The 10,142-nt window shown below is 46.5% G+C and overlaps 1 protein-coding gene and 1 long non-coding RNA gene across 2 annotated transcripts; both read left to right on the top strand.

Moving 5' to 3' along the window:
• The first annotated feature begins 2,745 nt into the window (after nucleotides 1–2,745).
• LOC147596339 (E3 ubiquitin-protein ligase Topors-like) lies at nucleotides 2,746–3,759 on the top strand. The gene has a single exon (XM_086771357.1). It carries the CDS (start codon nucleotides 2,770–2,772, stop codon nucleotides 3,757–3,759), a length of 990 nt encoding a protein of 329 aa, XP_086627483.1. The 5' UTR covers nucleotides 2,746–2,769.
• A 2,878-nt stretch (nucleotides 3,760–6,637) lies between these two features.
• On the top strand, nucleotides 6,638–10,033 carry LOC147596338 (uncharacterized). The gene is made up of 2 exons (XR_015261451.1): nucleotides 6,638–8,672; nucleotides 9,818–10,033. It is a non-coding gene; the product is annotated as an uncharacterized LOC147596338 (long non-coding RNA).
• The last annotated feature ends 109 nt before the right edge of the window (nucleotides 10,034–10,142 follow it).

Genomic DNA, 10,142 nt, shown 5'->3' with positions numbered 1-10,142 from the left:
GAGCTCGCTCTCAGGTGAGGCTGAGCTCCACCTCCTTGAAGGTCCCACTCTCTCTCCAAAATAATCTACAATAAACAGGGTAGAAATGACTGCTATGATGATTTGCAGCATTTAAGGATATCTCAGGACTTTGCATTCTGCAGTTGAAGCCTGATGACCTTTAGAAACAACTGGAGCAAACACTTGGTTGTACTTGTGTGGGGAAGAGGAGTGACGGCCAGTTGCAATGCTACATGAAGAGCAATGTTCTGGAGAGAGTCATAAGCATATAGAAATGCAGGAACAGCAAGTGGCTCAGGTAACGCACAGGTGACATTTTCTCACATGTTGCTCTCAAAGCCCTCTTTTCCTCCCCCCAGTAGTAGTGAAGTCTCTCAAAGAAAGTCAGTCTTCCCAACACAATTCTGTAGATAAGGAGGGTCAATCACTAGGTTATGAAAAAAACCAAAACTCAACTTTTTCTGATAATAGCTTTTTGAAACAGCTTCAGTGCAACTTCAAAAATGCCAACATTATTTTTAACTCTTAAATTCTTCTGAAAAAGGACAGAAAGCATAATAGTAAAACATTGCTTATTCATCAAGTATTCTTTCATTGGAAACGTTTTTCTCTGTTTCCTACCCAGTGCAATAGTAAAGATTGATAAATAAATTAAAGCAGTAGTGCAGCCTTGTTTCCTGTGGTATGACCTGGTGCATACACAGCAACGAACATCTTTCTCAGGCCACTTGTATGTACTTACCACTTCCAAACTCTGGCGTGCATACTAAGGATAATTTACAAGTTTTTCAAAAATGTTCATGAAATCATACTGCATACTGTTCTCAATTAAAAGGCTAAAAGTATTGCTTGTTGAACTGTTAACATCTGACCATTTTATCTTGATCTGAAAGGGCAAAGTGCATGCATATGTTTTACTAATTTTTAGGAGACCCTGAGTCACGGTAAATACGTGGCAGTTTTGAAATTGCATGTAATTACATCTTTAGGGAAGAATTTTCTGCTTTTAGTTTCTTCTAACTGGAACTATTCTATTCTATTCTATTCTATTCTATTCTATTCTATTCTATTCTATTCTATTCTATTCTGTTCTGTTCTGTTCTGTTCTGTTCCACACCATTCCATTGTATTCTAAATCAATGTTTGTAAAAGCCGCTGAACTAAGGGAAAGCAGAAAGTGGCCTTCTGACATTGCAGCTTGGAATACCTTTGTTACATTTCCCAGTTGCAATGCTTTCTCTTCCAGGACTTCAGTAAGCATCCATTAATTGGCTTGTGACAGTTGTGCTCTGAGTTCTGGCCACTCTGTGCTTTTTAAGACCTCCAGGCTCTTGAAGACCTCCCATCTCCTCTCTGGGCAGCCCAATCCAGTGTTTTGTGATCCTTATAAATATTTTGGTTTTGATTCCTTATCTCCAGCACAAACCTCTCTAGTTTTCAAAAGATGCCACTGCCTCTCACCTTCCCACCAGGCACTGCTGGGAAGAGCCTGTCCCCATGCCCTTGATGCCTTCTCCAGAGGCACCAGGGTATGCTATGAGGTGCTCTGATGCCTCCTTTGCTCTATGCTGAACCAGCCCAAGCCCCACAGATCCTCCTTGTCTCCCCTGAGACCCTCTGCTTGGTTGACCTCCCCACCTGCCCAGGACCCCCAATGGGTCATAGTGCCCAGGTGAGGTCTGAAGGGTGCTGAGCAGAGAGAATCACCCTTGTGCCCTCTGGCCAGGGGAGAAAGACAGGAGAAAACCCCTGAGAGGGTGCCAAGTGCTGTCTGTGACCCCATGTGGGAGGGAGCAGGGGAGCCAAGAGGGCTGCCCAGAGCACTGGGGTGTGGGGAGAGCCTGTGGGACTTTGTCCTGCGGCCTCACAGGGAGGCACGAGGTGTGATCCAATGAGCCCCCTTGCCATATGTGCCTGGAGACTTCTGTCACAGTCAGGGTGACCTGACAGGGCCCTGGGAAGACACAGTGAGGCCTCAGTGACTGGTGTGAAACACCAATGCTGAGCTCAAGACACGAGATAGGGGGACGCAGCAGCCAGTGGTGTTGCACTGAGCGCAGACACATGTGCTGGGGCCGCAGCGCTGCCGGGGTGAGCACCATGTCTGAGGATGGCCTGTCATGACGTCCCTGAGCAATGGGTTCTGATGTCACTGAGTTGCCAAGCAATGGGTTCTGTTGTCACCTAGCGATGGAATTAATAGAATCATAGAATGGTTAGGGTTGGAAGGGGCATTCAAAGGTCATCTAGTCCAACTCCCTGCAGAAGCAGGGACATCTTTGACTAGATCAGGTTCCTCAGAGCCTCATCCAGCCTGGCCTTGAACATTTCCTTGAGTTGTCCCTCCCTGCTTATATTTGAGCACCAAGTCCCACCCAGCTGGGTGCCCAGACTCCAGCTGAGCAGTTTGTGAGGCTGGAATGTGTCATAAAGCCTTCGTGATGGTGTCCTGATTGAGGACTTGCTCCTTGCAACTCTCTGGGACTGAGCCCAGAGCCCTCTCAGGTTTATCCCCGGCCCTGCGAGCTTCAGCCAGCTGGGGCACCCGGAAGACGCCCTCACAGCAGCAGAGGTGAGCTGTGTGGGGAAACCTCCTCCTGGGAAGCTGGGAGGGTTTCCTTCTTGAGGGACCTGGGCATTTCTTCCACCTCTCCCTGGGCCAGCCCATGATCGTGGACTCTCATCCTTTTCTAGTGTGACACCAGCTACTGCAGCACCCAGGAGAAGGAGCCCCCAGCTCCCCCTAGCCCACCGCAGGGAGTGGAGAATATGGCCGCAGAGCTGGAGGAGCGCTGTCCCATATGCCTGGACAGATTTGAGGAGGCCAGCTACGTGATGCCATGCCTCCACCAATTCTGCTATGCATGCATCTTGCGGTGGGCTGTGAGCAAGCCCGAGTGCCCCCTCTGCAAGAGGAATATTTTCTCTATTGTGCACTCATTCTGTGCAGACAATGACTTTGAGGAGGATGTCATCACACCATCTGCGACGTCATCAGTTGTCAGACACGAGGGAAGAGGAGGTCCTGGCCATCCAGCTGCCCACAGCCCTGCAGCAACACAACCACAGCCTGTGGAGACAGTGCCCAGGGCTATTCTGGGCAGACTCCAGCCCCACACCTGGGCGTCTCTTTTCCGGGACCACCCAGCTCTCCTCCAGCCTCTTCTGACCTGGGTGCGTCAGGAGCTGGGATGGATCTTTGGGGACCAACGTGCACATGCAGCCATAGTGGAGGACCTCATCATGGCCCTCCTGGTCCTCTTTGGTCTGGATGAAGACCTATTGGTCGAGCTGCTGGGGGCCTCCCTCCAAAACCATGCAGCAACATTTGTGCAGCAGCTTATTGACATTGCCATGCAACGCTGCAGTGGGGAGGCTTGCCGTCTGCTGGTTCTGGAGGATGGCCATGCTGCTGGGGGGTGGGAGGGCAGCCCTGTGGCTGCCTCCCAAGGAGGGTCTCCCAGACCTGTTCAGGCCCCTTCTGACAGCTCCGAAGGAATCAACGCGGACAACGTCCCCAGCACTTCAGCACCTGCCCTTCGTGGGGGTCCTGGCAGCCCTTCCTCTGTCCCTGTTCCTGTCCCCAGAGAGCAAGAAGAGCCCCAGGAAGAGCCTGAGCAGGCTGCAGCACTTTCATCTGCTTCCAGCCAGAGCAGGAAACGCTCCCATGGGGGCACATGGCAACCCCCGAAGAGGAGGGCTGGCAGCGCCAGGGCCCCTTCTCCAGGCAAGAAGAGGCCATCCCGCTGGCTGCACTAGAAGAACATCCCAAGTGCTGCGGAAACCAGGGCTGGGCCAGCAGCTGGGGCATGCGCTGTCCCTCAAGGCCTCCCAGCCCTCTAAATCTAATTATCATGCAGTAAAAGAAAATAAAGGCCTGAAAAATGCAGAAGAAGTCTTGGTGTTACTAGCAGCACAGATGGCGTTGCTATCCCTACCCGTGCTGCTTTCTCCCCCTCTTCCTGGGGCTATGCCCACTGTTTACTCTCATCGGCCTTAGCAGAGCATTGTGGGACTTCTCCCTCTGCTCTTGCGCAGCCTTATTGCCCCGCTTCGACTATCACGGGGCTGGACCTGTGCTCTCTGAGTGCCTCCCTCCCCAGAGCACAGCCCTGTGGGTCTTAGTCATTTTGCAGAGACGGTTATCAGTCTTATTTGTTCTAGTTTGCAGCTGGAAGGCTTAAGATTCTCCTAGACAACACTGGTAGCTCCCAAAAGCTCCAGAAAGGGCAAAGGAGTATTGTGTGCTGTTCTGTGTCCCACAGATTTAAAAAGGATCTTGAGGTACTTGAATGCTTCCAGAGGAGAGTAACAAAGCTGGTGGAAGGGCTGGAAGGCACGTCCTGTGAGGAACAGCTGAGGACTCTGGGTTTGTCTAGTTTGGAGAAAAGGAGGCTGAGCGGCGACTTCATTGCTCTCTACAGCTTCCTGAGGAGGGAAAGTGGAGAGGGAGATGCTGATCTCTTCTCGCTGGGATGTGCGGAAATGGTTCAAAGCTGTGTCAGAGTAGGTTCAGACTTGACACTGGGAACCATTTCTTTACCAAAGACGGTGGTCAGATACTGGAAAAAGCTTCCTAGAGAGGTGGTTGATGCCCCATGCCTGTCAGTGCCTTAAAAAGAGGCATTTGGACAATGCCCTTAATAATAGGCTTTAACTTTTGGGCAGCCCTGAAATAGTAAGGCAGTTGGAGTAAATGGTTGCTCTAGGTCCCTTCCAGCTGGAACTATTCTATTCTATTCTATTCTATTCTATTCTATTCTATTCTATTCTATTCTATTCTATTCCTTACTTTTTTAAGGGCTTGCTGGAGGACCCAATTTGATTTCACTCTTAGAAATTCCTTGGGGAAGGTCTATGAGTTCTTAGTTCTCTTCTCAGCAGAGTGACATATTAATTACATGAACAACCTTTTTCATATCTGCTTTAATCTCATCTCTTTACCTCCTCACATAATTATTAAGGTGAACTTTCTCTTAGAATTACTTTGAAGCTTGCCTTATGTACACTTTCCTCTGTTCTCTATGGGGTTGCTGTACAGAGAAAATTGCAGCAGGCCTATGTCTCCCTTCTACATGTGAAGCCGTTTCTCTGCTCAGGATTCCTGTGCCTGAGCCCTGCTGTAGCAAAGTAAACAAAACTGCAGCAGGGAGGAAGGAAGGTGGGGAGGAAAGAAAATGGTTCATCGAGAGGCCAGGCTACTTGGCATACTGCTTATCCCGTATATGCTTTTGTCTCTATCTACAGGAAGCTCAGGGGGGCGTTAACGCTGCCACAGAGACGTGCTGAGCACAGAAAATTCTTGAGAGCCGAGGCAGACTGCCAAGGCAGGGAGAGTAACGCAAGAAAAAATAATCTATTCAGTTACTCAACTCTAAAGGATAGGGAATCCTAAAGCCCCCACTTTTCATGCGTGCTCAGCACTCTCAGAATCATTCTGAAAAGTGCACGGATGATTACAACTTTACAGCTGTTGTGCTTGGGTATTCATCTGCTCTACAGCCTTTTGGCTAAACTGGGAGCATACAAGCCTGCAACTGCACCAGAAGTTGAAGGAACCCGAGAACACCTTCGATTTCTAAGCTTCAGAGGAAAGAGACTGAGATGTTAAATTGTAGTACCAGATACTGTCAGACAATTCCTGTAGGAAATTTCACACAAGCATACTCAGTATTCTCTTACAAGTTGCAAGTATTTTGACAAAAGAGCAGTTACTATTAAACCTTAAGCAAAAAAAGGAATGTGACACTACCGTTCTCCTTCCACACATATGCATTCTGATTTCTTTAGACACAGAATCCTAGAATAGTTAGGGTTGGAAAGGACCTTCAAAAGTCATTTAGCCCAATCCCCCTGCAAGGAGCAGGGACATCTCCAACTGGATCAGACCTGCGTCCGACCTGGCCTTGAATGTTTCCAGGGATGGGGCATCCACCACATCTCTGGGCAACCTGCCCCAGTGTTCCACGACCCTCATTGTAAACAATTTTCTCCTATGTCTAAACTGAATCTACCTCCCTCTATTGTAAAACCATTACCCCTTATCCAATCACAACAGGCTCTGCTGAAAAGTTCCTCCCTGTCTTTCCTGTAGAGCCCCTTCAGCTTCTGGAAGGCTGCTCTAAGGTCTCCCCTGAGCTGCCTATTCTCCAGGCTGAACAGCCCCAAGACTCTCAGCCTGTCCTCATAGGAAAGGTGCTCCAGCCCTCTGATCATCTTCGTGGTCCTCCTCTGGACTTGCTCCAACAGGTCCATGTCCTTCTTATGTTGGGGGCTCCAGAGCCAGACATGGTACTCTGGGTGCGGGTCTCCTGAGACCGGAGTAGGGGGGGGAGAATGACCTCCCTCAACCTGCTGGCCATGCCGCTTTTGATGTAGCCCAGGTTGTGGCTGGCTTTCTGGGCTGCAAGTGTATGTTGTCTGCTCATGTTGAGCTTCTCATCAACCAACAGCCCCAAGTTGTTTTCCTGAGGCAACTCTCAACCCAGTCTCCACCCAGCCTGTATTTGTGCTTGGGATTGCCCTGACCCATGTGCAGGACCTTGCACTTGGCCTTGTTGAACTTCACAAGGTTCATCCTAAATTGAAAACACTAAAGTAGAGCACTGTTCATTGCAAAATGAAAACACAATCACGTAAGAGGTTCCATTTACTTCCAAAGATTTTGTTACAATTAACAAATGGCTTTACTGAAGCATCAGTCTTCTGATAGGTACTGTAGATGTTCTTGTGAATAAACTCCTCTCATATGCATTTCATTGAATAAAATCTGTATAATGTAAGAAATTAAGCAGTTTGCAGAAAACAGCTCAGAGGAATAGCATTAAAAATCAAAACCAAATAAAAACAGAACAAGAGAACATGTTACATGTTTTAAGAGCAGTGAAACAGACCCACTTAGCATTAATAGCAATGATAGATTAGATCACTTTCATTGCCTTCTGTATAGAAGATTGTATCAACCATTGATTTTTTATCCACTGTGACAGAAGTTCTGCAGGGAGAAACAAGGGTCAAGATATCTTCTATATATTTTTCTAAGTGAATATAAACACAACTTTCTTACATTCGAGACCATGTAAGGAAAAATAACGCTATGTGGAGATCAGTATTTCTACACACACAAAATGAAAGAGAGTAGTTATGTAGAAAACTTCAAAGCCCTTCTCATTTTTTTTTCTATTGCAATTTTGTATTTCTATTAAGAAAATTGTCTTCTATTGAAGACAGGTAATGGAGTTAGTCTGCTACAAAACGTAATATGGAGATACAGTAACTTTGAATAAAACACATTTTTCAAGACAGTGACCTAAAATAAAGCTTTAGTATATCACATTTTAAAAGACAATAATGAAATACCTACTTGAACATTACAATAGACAAACCTACTTGTATTACCCAAGGCAAAAGTCAAACAGATATCCAGGATATTAAAACATTTTCTGGAAAACGTATCAAATACTCAAACCTTTGGAAAATTTTTTTTTTCTCTTTAGATTTCTCACTTGTCACCATCCAGCTTGACAATTTGTTATTTACACAAGGGGTTGGTAAAAGAATTGCAAGACAAAATTGAATGACACCTCTTCTTAGATGTTTGCATCTGGTTTGGGCTCACAGGTCTACAGGGTAGGCATTTGAATGGCTGGAACCAGCTGCTGTAATTTGTACACTTGATTTATTTTATACCGTTATTTACTTCAGCTTAATCCTCTCGTAGATCTTCAGCACATTTTCCCTGAAGGCCTGCGAGAAGCTTTCTGCATTTGTCTCCTTTTCTTTTAAAATGTGTCAGGGAATATGGAGCAGAAATTCTTCCTTCAGAAAAGCTTAGTTCACTGTAGTAGGCTTGGGAAAAAATCATGCCTGCTAAAGAGAAGTTAAGAGTGTTTTATTCATGTTTCAATTCTGCAGAGAAATGTAAGTACTGCTTAAACGAGATTAAAAAAAAAAAAAAAGATGGGTCATAATAATATCTCCAGAAGAACACGAAAAAAAAAATGAACAGGGTCACTTCCAGCAGATACAGGAGGAATAGAAGGATGTCATTAGGACTTTACGAGTAGGAGACAGCATAGGATTGGGCTGCTACCTATCTCCTGTACAACTACATGGACATTCTGCTTTTCCACCAAAATCTTGAGTCCAAAATATTTTTCGGTTCTCATATTCTTTATCAAGGACAGGAGGTCAACATTAAGGCAAATTTTGTTTTGTTTTGCTTTTTACTTTTCTCTACAAAGAAAATAGTCCACACAACAGTTTGGTGCAATTTTGTATGCCACGTAAACATCACATACTATGCCAGCTTCTTTGTAAGAGGAAAAAGCAGGTAATGAATTTTCTGCATGCGAGAGCAACCACAGCTGCCCAGCATCTGGAAACATGGGAATTTGCGAGGTATCAGCAATTAACATTTCCCAAGGCATTTATTTTTTCTTGGAGGCTTTTTCTTTCCTCTTCATTGCAAAGTTTTCCCGGTGCTTCAAGAACAAACTGTCTTCTGGAGCCTCAGTATCTATTTCAGCAAGTTCTGCATGCTGAATAAAGACATTCCAGTGGTTGAAGGCTGTAAACGCAAAACTCATCAGCGGTAACTAAACAACAAATAAAAAAAAAAAGTTACTTTAAATATCTGTAGTATCCTTTGAAAAAAACTTGATAGAACTGTCGTGGTTTTGTTTAGTGAGTGGGGGCCTAAGGTGGTAGCTTCTGTAGGAAACTGCTAGAAGTCGCTCCCCTTTGTTCAGTGGACTCGGCCGGGCCTAAGGCGGACCCGCTGCTGGCCAAGGCCGAGTCGATTGGTAGCAGAATGTCCCGTGATAACGCCTCTGCGATAACGTATTTAAGAAGGGGAAAACAGAAAAAAAAAAAAGAGAGAAGATGTGAAGAAGCTGAGCGGGGGCAGAGGCGCAGAGGGGGAGGCGCACGCCTCATGGGCCTTGCAGGCCTCACCCTGTGGCCTCTCACCAGGCAGCCGACTGGGCCCGACTCGGTCCAGCCCGGCTGCAAGAAGTGGAAAGGAGATGAGAAGTGAATAACATGTAAAAAACGATCCTGAGAGACATCTACCAGCCTGTTGTGAGGAATGGCTGCAGACACCAAGGTCAGTTCAGAAGGAGGGGGAGGAGTGATGCGGCCCCTGGCCAAGATTCCCCTGCAGCCTGTGGTGACGACCATGGTGGAGCAGGTTGTCCCCCTGCAGCCCATGGAGGTCCACGGAGGGGCAGAGATCCACTTGGAGCCCGTGAAGGACCCCGTACCGGGGCAGGTGGATGCCTGAAGGAAGCTGTGGCCCGTGGAGGGCCCGCTGGGACAGCTGTTCTAGAGGGCCTGCACCCATGGAAGAGATGACCCACGCCAGAGCAGTTTCACGAAGGACTGTGGCGTAGGGGTGGGACCCCACGATGGAGCAGGGGAGGAATGTGAGGAGTTCTTCCCCTGACCACGAAGCAGCGGCGTGAAACAACGTATGATGAACTGACTGCAACCCCCATTCCCTCTTCCCCCCTGTGCTGCTCGAGGGGGGAAGTTAGTAGAGATAATGTTAAGCTTGGGAAGAGGGAGGGGTGGATGGAGGTTATCTTGTTCTCTGTCTCATTATCCTGCTGTTTGCAGTAATAAATGAATAGTTTTTCCCAAGTCGAGTCTGTTTTGCCCGTGACGGTAACTTTAAGAATTTTCTCCGTCCTTATCTCAAACCTCGAGCTGTTTTTCCTTATATTTTCTCTCCCTGTTCTCTCGGAAGGTGGGGGGAGTGAGAGAGAGACTGCGTAGTCTGGTCCTGATCCGGGCTGAACTACGACATAGAACAAAGGAAAAATTCAGGGGGCAAATTAGCAAAGTACAACTTGTGGGGAAAAATTAGAATACTTTTCAAAGGGATGATTTTTAAAACAAGAATGATGACATATTGAATCACAAGCTTTCAAGGGAAAAGAAAATTATTTTTGAGGAAAAGTTTTCAAGGTAAGAAAAATTTTTCCGCATTTATTTAATGTTACAAAAATGATGGTTTGACTCTTTTTTTTTTTTCTTAAATAACAGAAAAATTTCTCTCTCTCCTCCGGAAAAAAAAAACCAAAACCTAAAAAGCACTATCTAGAATATCTAACTTCTGTGTGTACAGTTTCCTGTTCTAA

Source organism: Chlamydotis macqueenii, chromosome Z (assembly GCF_036417535.1).
Source record: "Chlamydotis macqueenii isolate bChlMac1 chromosome Z, bChlMac1.mat, whole genome shotgun sequence".
NCBI classification, from domain to species: domain Eukaryota; kingdom Metazoa; phylum Chordata; class Aves; order Otidiformes; family Otididae; genus Chlamydotis; species Chlamydotis macqueenii.
The sequence above is the reverse complement of the archived record's forward strand: the minus strand, read 5'-3'. Positions and strand labels throughout refer to the sequence as shown.